This window comes from Bombina bombina, chromosome 5, assembly GCF_027579735.1.
Source record: "Bombina bombina isolate aBomBom1 chromosome 5, aBomBom1.pri, whole genome shotgun sequence".
NCBI classification, from domain to species: Eukaryota; Metazoa; Chordata; class Amphibia; order Anura; family Bombinatoridae; genus Bombina; species Bombina bombina.
In genome coordinates, this window is record NC_069503.1 from 370,435,148 (window position 1) to 370,448,189 (window position 13,042).

Sequence of the window (13,042 nt, forward strand, 5' to 3'; positions counted from 1 at the left end):
AAATTTGTAAAATTTTGAAAAGGTGTGAAGCGAAGACCAAGTCGCAGCCTTGCAAATCTGTTCAACAGAGGCCTCATTTTTAAAAGGCCCAGGTGGAAGCCACAGCTCTAGTAGAATGAGCTGTAATCCTTTCAGGGGGCTGCTGTCCAGCAGTCTCATAGGCTAAGCGTATTATGCTCCGAAGCCAAAAGGAGAGAGAGGTTGCCGAAGCTTTATGACCTCTCCTCTGTCCAGAGTAAACGACAAACAGGGCAGATGTTTGACGAAAATCTTTAGTAGTCTGTAAGTAAAACTTCAAGGCACGGACTACGTCCAGATTATGCAAAAGACGTTCCTTCTTTGAAGGATTAGGACACAATGATGGAACAACAATCTCTTGATTGATATTCCTGTTAGAAACCACCTTAGGTAAAAACCCAGGTTTGGTACGCAGAACTACCTTGTCTGAATGAAAAATCAGATAAGGAGAATCACAATGTAAGGCAGATAACTCAGAGACTCTCCGAGCCGAGGAAATAGCCATCAAAAACAGAACTTTACAAGATAAAAGTTTAATATCGATGGAATGAAGGGGTTCAAACGGAACTCCCTGAAGAACTTTAAGAACCAAGTTTAAGCTCCACGGGGGAGCAACAGTTTTAAACACAGGCTTAATCCTAACCAAAGCCTGACTAAATGCCTGGTCGTCTGGAACTTCTGCCAGACGCTGGTGCAAAAGAATAGACAGAGCAGAGATCTGTCTTTTTAAAGAACTAGCTGATAAGCCTTTGTCCAAACCCTCTTGGAGAAAGGACAATATCCTAGGAATCCTAACCTTACTCCATGAGTAACTCTTGGATTCACACCAATAAAGATATTTACGCCATATCTTATGGTAGATTTTCCTGGTCACAGGCTTCCGAGCCTGTATTAAGGTATCAATGACTGACTCGGAGAAGCCACGCCTTGATAGAATCAAGCGTTCAATCTCCATGCAGTCAGTCTCAGATAAATTAGATTTGGATGATTGAAAGGACCTTGTATTAGAAGGTCCTGCCTCAGAGGCAGAGTCCATGGTGGAAGAGATGACATGTCCACTAGGTCTGCATACCAGGTCCTGCGTGGCCACGCAGGCGCTATCAGAATCACTGATGCTCTCTCCTGTTTGATTTTGGCAATCAGTCGAGGGAGCAGAGGAAACGGTGGAAACATAGGCCAGGTTGAAGAACCAAGGAGCTGCTAGAGCATCTATCAGCGTTGCTCCCGGGTCCCTGGACCTGGATCCGTAACAAGGAAGCTTGGCGTTCTGGCGAGACGCCATGAGATCCAGTTCTGGTTTGCCCCAACGATGGACCAGTTGAGCAAACACCTCCGGATGGAGTTCCCACTCCCCCAGATGAAAAGTCTGACGACTTAGAAAATCCACCTCCCAGTTCTCTACGCCTGGGATGTGGATCGCTGACAGGTGGCAAGAGTGAGACTCTGCCCAGCGAATTATCTTTGAGACTTCTAGCATCGCTAGGGAACTCCTGGTTCCCCCTTGATGGTTGATGTAAGCCACAGTTGTGATGTTGTCCGACTGAAATCTGATGAACCTCAGTGTTGCCAACTGAGGCCAAGCTAGAAGAGCATTGAATATTGCTCTTAACTCCAGAATATTTATTGGGAGGAGTTTCTCCTCCTGAGTCCACGATCCCTGAGCCTTCAGGGAGTTCCAGACAGCGCCCCAACCTAGAAGGCTGGCATCTGTTACAATCGTCCAATCTGGCCTGCGAAAGGTCATACCCTTGGACAGATGGACTCGAGAAAGCCACCAGAGAAGAGAATCTCTGGTCTCTTGATCCAGATTTAGTAGAGGGGACAAATCTGAGTAATCCCCATTCCACTGACTTAGCATGCATAATTGCAGCGTTCTGAGATGCAGGCGCGCAAATGGCACTATGTCCATTGCAGCTACCATTAAGCCGATTACTTCCATGCACTGAGCCACCGATGGGCGTGGAATGGAATGAAGGACACGGCAAGCATTTAGAAGTTTTGATAACCTGGACTCCGTCAGGTAAATTTTCATCTCTACAGAATCTATAAGAGTCCCTAGGAAGGAGACTCTTGTGAGTGGTGATAGAGAACTCTTTCCACGTTCACTTTCCACCCATGCAACCTCAGAAATGCCAGAACTATCTCTGTATGAGACTTGGCAATTTGAAAGCTTGACGCCTGTATCAGGATGTCGTCTAGATACGGAGCCACCGCTATGCCTCGCGGTCTTAGAACCGCCAGAAGTGAGCCCAGAACCTTTGTAAAAATTCTCGGGGCAGTGGCCAACCCGAAGGGAAGAGCTACAAATTGGTAATGCCTGTCTAGAAAGGCAAACCTTAGGAACCGATGATGATCTTTGTGAATCGGGATGTGAAGGTAGGCATCCTTTAAGTCCACTGTGGTCATGTACTGACCCTCTTGGATCATGGGTAAGATGGTCCGAATAGTTTCCATTTTGAATGATGGAACTCTGAGGAATTTGTTTAAGATCTTTAGATCCAAGAATGGTCTGAAGGTTCCCTCTTTCTTGAGAACCACAAACAGATTTGAATAAAATCCCTGTCCTTGTTCCGTCCGCGGAACTGGGTGGATCACTCCCATTACTAGGAGGTCTTGCACACAGCTTAGGAATGCCTCTTTCTTTATCTGGTTTGCTGATAACCTTGAAAGATGAAATCTCCCTTGTGGAGGAGAAGCTTTGAAGTCCAGAAGATATCCCTGAGATATGATCTCAAACGCCCAGGGATCCTGAACATCTCTTGCCCACGCCTGGGCGAAGAGAGAAAGTCTGCCCCCCACTAGATCCGTTTCCGGATAGGGGGCCATTCCTTCATGCTGTCTTGGGGGCAGCAGCAGGCTTTCTGGCCTGCTTGCCCTTGTTCCAGGACTGGTTAGGTTTCCAGGCCTGTCTGGAATGAGCAACAGTTCCCTCTTGTTTTGAAGCGGAGGAAGTTGATGCTGCTCCTGCCTTGAAATTTCGAAAGGCATGAAAATTAGACTGTTTGGCCTTTGGTTTGGCCCTGTCCTGAGGAAGGGTATGACCCTTGCCTCCAGTAATGTCAGCAATAATTTCCTTCAAGCCAGGCCCGAATAAGGTCTGCCCCTTGAAAGGAATGTTGAGTAATTTAGACTTTTGAAGTCACGTCAGCTGACCAGGATTTAAGCCATAGCGCCCTACGCGCCTGGATGGCGAATCCGGAATTCTTAGCCGTTTGTTTAGTCAAATGAACAATGGCATCAGAAAAAAAATGGAGTTAGCTAGCTTAAGCGTTCTAAGCTTGTCAATAATTTCATTCAATGGAGCTGTCTGGATGGCCTCTTCCAGGGCCTCAAACCAGAATGCCGCCGCAGCAGTGACAGGCGCAATGCATGCAAGGGGCTGTAAAATAAAACCTTGTTGAATAAACATTTTCTTAAGGTAACCCTCCAATTTTTTATCCATTGGATCTGAAAAAGCACAACTGTCCTCAACCGGGATAGTGGTACGCTTTGCTAAAGTAGAAACTGCTCCCTCCACCTTAGGGACCGTCTGCCATAAGTCCCGTGTAGTGGCGTCTATTGGAAACATTTTTCTAAATATAGGAGGTGGGGAAAAAGGCACACCGGGTCTATCCCACTCCTTGATAATAATTTCTGTAAGCCTTTTAGGTATAGGAAAATCGTAAGTACACACCGGCACCGCATAGCATCTATCCAGCCTACACAATTTCTCTGGAATTGCAACTGTGTTACAGTCATTCAGAGCAGCTAATACCTCCCCAAGCAATACACAGAGGTTCTCAAGCTTAAATTTAAAATTAGAAATCTCTGAATCAGGTTTCCCCGAGTCAGAGATGTCACCCACAGACTGAAGCTCTACATCCTCATGTTCTGCATACTGTGACGCAGTATCAGACATGGCTCTAACAGCATTTGCGCGCTCTGTATCTCTCCTAACCCCAGAGCTATCGCGCTTGCCTCTTAATTCAGGCAATCTAGATAATACCTCTGACAGGGTATTATTCATGATTGCAGCCAAGGTAATCGCTATGGGCGTCCCTGATGTAATTGGCGCCATATTAGCGTGCGTCCCCTGAGCAGGAGGCGAAGGGTCTGACACGTGGGGAGAGTTAGTCGGCATAACTTCCCCCTCGACAGAACCCTCTGGTGATAATTCTTTTATAGATAAAGACTGATCTTTACTGTTTAAGGTGAAATCAATACATTTAGTACACATTCTCCTATGGGGCTCCACCATGAATTTCAAACATAATGAACAAGTAGGTTCCTCTGTGTCAGACATGTTTAAACAGACTAGCAATGAGACTAGCAAGCTTGGAAAACACTTTAAAACAAGTTTACAAGCAATATAAAAAACGTTACTGCGCCTTTAAGAAACAAATTTTCCCAAATTTTGAAATAAGTGAAAAAATGCAGTTACACTAACAAAATTTTTACAGTGTATGTAATAAGTTAGCAGAGCATTGCACCCACTTGCAAATGGATGATTAACCCCTTAATACCAAAAATGGAATAACAAATGACAAAAACGTTTTTTAAACAGTCACAACAACTGCCACAGCTCTACTGTGGCTTTTTACCTCCCTCAATACGACTTTGGAAGCCTTTTGAGCCCTTCAGAGAAGTCCTGGATCATGCAGGAAGAAGCTGGATGTCTGTGTCTGTAATGTTTGCTGTGCAAAAAAACGCTAAAATAGGCCCCTCCCACTCATATTACAACAGTGGGAAGCCTCAGGGAACTGTTTCTAGGCAAAATTCAAGCCAGCCATGTGGAAAAAACTAGGCCCCAATAAGTTTAATCACCAAACATATGTAAAAAACGATTAAACATGCCAGCAAACGTTTTAAAATACACTATTAATAAGCCTGATACCAGTCGCTATCACTGCATTTAAGGCTTTACTTACATTACTTCGGTATCAGCAGCATTTTCTAGCAAATTCCATCCCTAGAAAAATATTTGAACTGCACATACCTTATTACAGGAAAACCTGCACGCTATTCCCCCTCTGAAGTTACCTCACTCCTCAGAATATGTGAGAACAGCAAAGGATCTTAGTTACTTCTGCTAAGATCATAGAAAACGCAGGCAGATTCTTCTTCTAAATACTGCCTGAGATAAACAGTACACTCCGGTACCATTTAAAAATAACAAACTTTTGATTGAAGAAATAAAGTAAGTATAAAACACCACAGACCTCTTACGACCTCCATCTTAGTTCAGAGTTGCAAGAGAATGACTGGAAATGGCAGTGAGGGGAGGAGCTATATAGCAGCTCTGCTGTGGGTGATCCTCTTGCAACTTCCTGTTGGGAAGGAGAATATCCCACAAGTCATGGATGATCCGTGGACTGGATACACTTAACAAGAGAAAGAAGAAAGCTGGAGTAGGTATACATCGGTATTCTCCTAAAACTTTTGGGCTTGGTTAGGAGTCAAACTCAGAGCAATGTTATTTAAAAAATATAAGCAAAACTATCCATTAAAAAAAAAACAAAAAAAAAAAAACTTTATAGGCTATATAAATAAATCTACAAAACATCTATGCAAAGAAAAAACAAATGTATAATGTCCCTTTAAGTACTGGCAGAAAGTTTTCCAGTACTAAAAAAAAGTTTTTATAAAAAAAATGTATATATATAATTTTATATCCCTCCTTACCCCCCCCCCCCAACCAGCTCTCTAACCCTCCCCCCTCTACTCATTTGCCGCCATCTTAGGTACTGGAAGCTGTCTGCCAGTACTCAGTTTGCTGCAAATTAGGCAATTTTTTAAAAAACTGAATTTATGCTTAACTGATAAATTACTTTCTCCAACGGTGTGTCCGGTCCACGGCGTCATCCTTACTTGTGGGATATTCTCTTCCCCAACAGGAAATGGCAAAGAGCCCAGCAAAGCTGGTCATATGATCCCTCCTAGGCTCCGCCTACCCCAGTCATTCGACCGACGTACAGGAGGAAATATGCATAGGAGAAACCATATGATACCGTGGTGACTGTAGTTAGAGAAAATAATTCATCAGACCTGATTAAAAAAACCAGGGCGGGCCGTGGACCGGACACACCGTTGGAGAAAGTAATTTATCAGGTAAGCATAAATTCTGTTTTCTCCAACATAGGTGTGTCCGGTCCACGGCGTCATCCTTACTTGTGGGAACCAATACCAAAGCTTTAGGACACGGATGAAGGGAGGGAGCAAATCAGGTCACCTAAATGGAAGGCACCACGGCTTGCAAAACCTTTCTCCCAAAAATAGCCTCTGAAGAAGCAAAAGTATCAAATTTGTAAAATTTGGCAAAAGTGTGCAGTGAAGACCAAGTCTCTGCCTTACATATCTGGTCAACAGAAGCCTCGTTCTTGAATGCCCATGTAGAAGCCACAGCCCTAGTGGAATGAGCTGTGATTCTTTCAGGAGGCTGCCGTCCGGCAGTCTCATAAGCCAATCGGATAATGCTTTTAAGCCAAAAAGAGAGAGAGGTAGAAGTTGCCTTTTGACCTCTCCTTTTACCAGAATAAACAACAAACAAAGAAGATGTTTGTCTGAAATCTTTAGTGGCCTCTAAATAGAATTTTAGAGCACGGACTACGTCCAAATTGTGTAACAAACGTTCCTTCTTTGAAACTGGATTCGGACACAAAGAAGGTACAACTATCTCCTGGTTAATATTTTTGTTGGAAACAACTTTCGGAAGAAAACCAGGCTTAGTACGCAAAACCACCTTATCTGCATGGAACACCAGATAGGGTGGAGAACACTGCAGAGCGGATAACTCTGAAACTCTTCTAGCAGAAGAAATTGCAACCAAAAACAAAACTTTCCAAGATAATAACTTAATATCTACGGAATGTAAGGGTTCAAACGGAACCCCTTGAAGAACTGAAAGAACTAGATTAAGACTCCAGGGAGGAGTCAAAGGTCTGTAAACAGGCTTGATTCTAACCAGAGCCTGAACAAACGCTTGAACGTCTGGCACAGCTGCCAGCCTTTTGTGAAGTAAAACAGATAATGCAGAGATCTGTCCCTTCAGAGAACTTGCAGATAATCCTTTCTCCAAACCTTATTGTAGAAAGGATAGAATCTTAGGAATTTTTATCTTGTTCCAGGGGAATCCTTTAGATTCACACCAACAGATATATTTTTCCATATCTTATGGTAAATTTTTCTAGTTACAGGCTTTCTAGCCTGAATCAGAGTATCTATTACAGAATCTGAAAACCCACGCTTAGATAAAATCAAGCGTTCAATCTCCAAGCAGTCAATTGGAGGGAAACCAGATTTGGATGTTCGAATGGACCTTGAACAAGAAGGTCCTGTCTCAAAGGTAGCTTCCATGGTGGAGCCGATGACATATTCACCAGGTCTGCATACCAAGTCCTGCGTGGCCACGCAGGAGCTATCAAGATCACCGAAGCTCTCTCCTGATTGATCCTGGCTACCAGCCTGGGAATGAGAGGAAACGGTGGGAATACATAAGCTAGGTTGAAGGTCCAAGGTGCTACCAGTGCATCTACTAGAGTCGCCTTGGGATCCCTGGATCTGGACCCGTAACAAGGAACCTTGAAGTTCTGACGAGAGGCCATCAGATCCATGTCTGGAATGCCCCATAATCGAGTTATTTGGGCAAAGATTTCCGGATGGAGTTCCCACTCCCCCGGATGGAATGTCTGACGACTCAGAAAATCCGCTTCCCAATTTTCCACTCCTGGGATGTGGATTGCAGACAAGTGGCAGGAGTGATCCTCCGCCCATTGAATTATCTTGGTCACTTCCTCCATCGCCAGGGAACTCCTTGTTCCCCCCTGATGGTTGATATATGCAACTGTCGTCATGTTGTCTGATAGAAACCTTATGAATTTAAACACCAAAAAACTCTTAGCCATCTCCGTGGAGATGTTGCCTGTGCAACGGCAAAGAGAATGACTGGGGTAGGCGGAGCCTAGGAGGGATCATATGACCAGCTTTGCTGGGCTCTTTGCCATTTCCTGTTGGGGAAGAGAATATCCCACAAGTAAGGATGACGCCGTGGACCGGACACACCTATGTTGGAGAAATAAAAATACCCATTCTTTCGGTAGTGTAGCTGACCCCCCCCCCTCTATGCCCTACCCCCCTCCCAGATAGACTTCCCACCCTCCTATCCCATCCCTCAGTATTGTAACCAGGATTTCCGCTCTCCCTCCTTCCTGTTGGGTTTTTTATTCTCTAAGAGGGCCACAGAGTAGCCTTCTATGCATCGGTAACCCTGCCGTCTATTTCTGTACTGCCCCACTTGTAGGGCATGCAGAAATAGTGCAATCTCGTTATTTTTAGGCCCAGGACAGCAGCGACGTACCCTGTACGTCGCTGGTCCTTAAGGGGTTAAGCTTACATTCAAATAAAAAAACCGAGAGAATGTAGAAAAATTGATAGGAGTAAATTAGAAAGTTGCTTAAAATTGCATGCTCTATCTGAATCATTAAAGTTTAATTTTGACTAGACTATTCCTTTAATAAAGTGTTATACTGTGTATTTTCTGTAAATATTTCACATTCCAATGCTCTGCACATAAACAAATATGTTTTATGTATTCATAAATAGATTACATCTGTCGGGTTTGCGCACTTGAGAACATGCGATCGGGTTTTCGCCGAGTAGGGTTTTTCCCACTTTTTTTGCTCCACAACACCACATTTCCTGCCTCTCTCAAAATACACATTTTTCATATGATTGAAGAAATTGTTGAAAACTATTATTACAAACCTATATAAATCTCTTCCCACATCATCCTGGTTTACTGCATATCCCCTGTCATCATCCGTAAAACTGAATCCAGTGCCAACCTAAAAAGAAAAATCATCATCTTTGTATCAAAATTAAACACGAATGTATGGTTTTAAAATCAAAGAACAGAGGGTGCTTTAAAAGGGATAGTAAACACCAAATCTCAGATCTTTTGACAGACTTACATTTAAGGCAATTAGTTCTGACTCTTAAATAACTTCACGTGCATGAGCACAATGTTATCTATATGAAACAAATGAACTAATGCCCTCTAGCTGTGAAAAACTTGTCAAATGCATTCAGAGAAGAGGCGGCCTTCAAAGCTTAGAAATTAAAATTTGATGATAAAAGTAAATTAGAAAGTAGTTTAAAATTGCATGCCCTATCTGAATCATGAAAGTTTAATTTGGACTTTACTATCCTTTAACTCAGTTTATTCAGTTACATATTTACCAAGAGGACAGCTTTTTCTTTCCTCTCAATTCTTTTGTTCAGTCTTACAAAAGTTTAAAGATTATATTCATATGGTAAAAAGGCTACTCAGAATAAAACTATATTGGAGGAATTTCTTACTTAAGACAAAAAGGCACCATTTATTAAACATTAATATACATTTTCAACATTTGCAAATTTTCAATTTACAGCTGTACTTCTCTCAGATCATGCCCTTTGTGTTTTCTGGTATCTTTTGTTGATACCTAGGTAAGCTTAGGAGCAGCAATGCACTACCGGGTGCTAGTTGTTGATTGGTGGCTAAACACATATGCCTTTTGTTATTGGCTTACCATGTGTGTGTTCAGCTAGGTCCCAATAAACGTAAATTATTTTTTTAAATGAATAGTTTTCCATCCGGTCATTGTTTATTGTATCATGGGCTACTGAAAACTAGATTTATTAACAAGAGAAACACTTACTGGATTATCAATATAAAGCATGGAATAATTAGATGTCCAAGAAAAGTTCCGTGCAATCACTACAAAGAAAAAAGGACAAACTATGTTAAAAAAATACACACACCATATTATACATAATATATAATAATATTATACACAAACATAAGAGATTGACATTAAATATAAAAATCATACAACCATAAACACACAGAGTGTTCTCCCCAGGGCCTTTTTAAACGGACATACCACCTGGCTGATTTTACTAACCACCCAGATAAAATGTAAGCTAATATTAAGTTTAAAAACAGAATTTATGTTTACCTGATAAATTACTTTCTCCAACGGTGTGTCCGGTCCACGGCGTCATCCTTACTTGTGGGGATATTCTCTTCCCCAACAGGAAATGGCAAAGAGCCCAGCAAAGCTGGTCACATGATCCCTCCTAGGCTCCGCCTACCCCAGTCATTCGACCGACGTTAAGGAGGAATATTTGCATAGGAGAAACCATATGATACCGTGGTGACTGTAGTTAAAGAAAATAAAATATCAGACCTGATTAAAAAACCAGGGCGGGCCGTGGACCGGACACACCGTTGGAGAAAGTAATTTATCAGGTAAACATAAATTCTGTTTTCTCCAACATAGGTGTGTCCGGTCCACGGCGTCATCCTTACTTGTGGGAACCAATACCAAAGCTTTAGGACACGGATGAAGGGAGGGAGCAAATCAGGTCACCTAAATGGAAGGCACCACGGCTTGCAAAACCTTTCTCCCAAAAATAGCCTCAGAAGAAGCAAAAGTATCAAACTTGTAAAATTTGGTAAAAGTGTGCAGTGAAGACCAAGTCGCTGCCCTACATATCTGATCAACAGAAGCCTCGTTCTTGAAGGCCCATGTGGAAGCCACAGCCCTAGTGGAATGAGCTGTGATTCTTTCGGGAGGCTGCCGCCCGGCAGTCTCGTAAGCCAATCTGATGATGCTTTTAATCCAAAAAGAGAGAGAGGTAGAAGTTGCTTTTTGAACTCTCCTTTTACCGGAATAAACAACAAACAAGGAAGATGTTTGTCTAAAATCCTTTGTAGCATCTAAATAGAATTTTAGAGCGCGAACAACATCCAAATTGTGCAACAAACGTTCCTTCTTCGAAACTGGTTACGGACACAGAGAAGGTACGATAATCTCCTGGTTAATGTTTTTGTTAGAAACAACTTTTGGAAGAAAACCAGGTTTAGTACGTAAAACCACCTTATCTGCATGGAACACCAGATAAGGAGGAGAACACTGCAGAGCAGATAATTCTGAAACTCTTCGAGCAGAAGAAATTGCAACCAAAAACAAAACTTTCCAAGATAATAACTTAATATCAACGGAATGTAAGGGTTCAAACGGAACCCCCTGAAGAACTGAAAGAACTAAGTTGAGACTCCAAGGAGGAGTCAAAGGTTTGTAAACAGGCTTGATTCTGACCAGAGCCTGAACAAAGGCTTGAACATCTGGCACAGCTGCCAGCTTTTTGTGAAGTAACACAGACAAGGCAGAAATCTGTCCCTTCAGGGAACTTGCAGATAATCCTTTTTCCAATCCTTCTTGAAGGAAGGATAGAATCTTAGGAATCTTAACCTTGTCCCAAGGGAATCCTTTAGATTCACACCAACAGATATATTTTTTCCAAATTTTGTGGTAAATCTTTCTAGTTACAGGCTTTCTGGCCTGAACAAGAGTATCGATAACAGAATCTGAGAACCCTCGCTTCGATAAGATCAAGCGTTCAATCTCCAAGCAGTCAGCTGGAGTGAGACCAGATTCGGATGTTCGAACGGACCTTGAACAAGAAGGTCTCGTCTCAAAGGTAGCTTCCATGGTGGAGCCGATGACATATTCACCAGATCTGCATACCAAGTCCTGCGTGGCCACGCAGGAGCTATCAAGATCACCGACGCCCTCTCCTGATTGATCCTGGCTACCAGCCTGGGGATGAGAGGAAACGGCGGGAACACATAAGCTAGTTAGAAGGTCCAAGGTGCTACTAGTGCATCCACTAGAGCCGCCTTGGGATCCCTGGATCTGGACCCGTAGCAAGGAACTTTGAAGTTCTGACGAGAGGCCATCAGATCCATGTCTGGAATGCCCCACAGTTGAGTGACTTGGGCAAAGATTTCCGGATGGAGTTCCCACTCCCCCGGATGCAATGTCTGACGACTCAGAAAATCCGCTTCCCAATTTTCCACTCCTGGGATGTGGATTGCAGGCAGGTGGCAGGAGCGAGACTCCGCCCATAGAATGATTTTGGTCACTTCTTCCATCGCTAGGGAACTCCTTGTTCCCCCCTGATGGTTGATGTACGCAACAGTTGTCATGTTGTCTGATTGAAACCGTATGAACTTGGCCCTCGCTAGCTGAGGCCAAGCCTTGAGAGCATTGAATATCGCTCTCAGTTCCAGAATATTTATCGGTAGAAGAGATTCTTCCCGAGACCAAAGACCCTGAGCTTTCAGGGATCCCCAGACCGCGCCCCAGCCCATCAGACTGGCGTCGGTCGTGACAATGACCCACTCTGGTCTGCGGAAGGTCATCCCTTGTGACAGGTTGTCCAGGGACAGCCACCAACGGAGTGAGTCTCTGGTCCTCTGATTTACTTGTATCTTTGGAGACAAGTCTGTATAGTCCCCATTCCACTGACTGAGCATGCACAGTTGTAATGGTCTTAGATGAATGCGCGCAAAAGGAACTATGTCCATTGCCGCTACCATCAAACCTATCACTTCCATGCACTGCGCTATGGAAGGAAGAGGAACGGAATGAAGTATCCGACAAGAGTCTAGAAGTTTTGTTTTTCTGGCTTCTGTCAGAAAAATCCTCATTTCTAAGGAGTCTATTATTGTTCCCAAGAAGGGAACCCTTGTTGACGGAGATAGAGAACTCTTTTCCACGTTCACTTTCCATCCGTGAGATCTGAGAAAGGCCAGGACAATGTCCGTGTGAGCCTTTGCTTGAGGAAGGGACAACGCTTGAATCAGAATGTCGTCCAAGTAAGGTACTACGGCAATGCCCCTTGGTCTTAGCACAGCTAGAAGGGACCCTAGTACCTTTGTGAAAATCCTTGGAGCAGTGGCTAATCCGAAAGGAAGCGCCACGAACTGGTAATGCTTGTCCAGGAATGCGAACCTTAGGAACCGATGATGTTCCTTGTGGATAGGAATATGTAGATACGCATCCTTTAAATCCACCGTGGTCATGAATTGACCTTCCTGGATGGAAGGAAGAATTGTTCGAATGGTTTCCATCTTGAACGATGGAACCTTGAGAAACTTGTTTAAGATCTTGAGATCTAAGATTGGTCTGAACGTTCCCTCTTTTTTGGGAACTATGAA

The 13,042-nt window shown here is 43.4% G+C and overlaps 1 protein-coding gene across 1 annotated transcript in view; it reads right to left on the bottom strand.

Moving 5' to 3' along the window:
• CPVL (carboxypeptidase vitellogenic like) overlaps positions 1-13,042 on the bottom strand; it is a 1,090,549-nt gene that overhangs the window by 899,503 nt on the left and 178,004 nt on the right. The window contains exons 5-6 of the mRNA XM_053714190.1: positions 9,693-9,751; positions 8,758-8,837 (exon numbers count right to left, since the gene is read on the bottom strand). Coding sequence (XP_053570165.1) covers positions 8,758-8,837; positions 9,693-9,751 — 139 coding nt within the window. The remainder of the gene's footprint in view (positions 1-8,757; positions 8,838-9,692; positions 9,752-13,042) is intronic.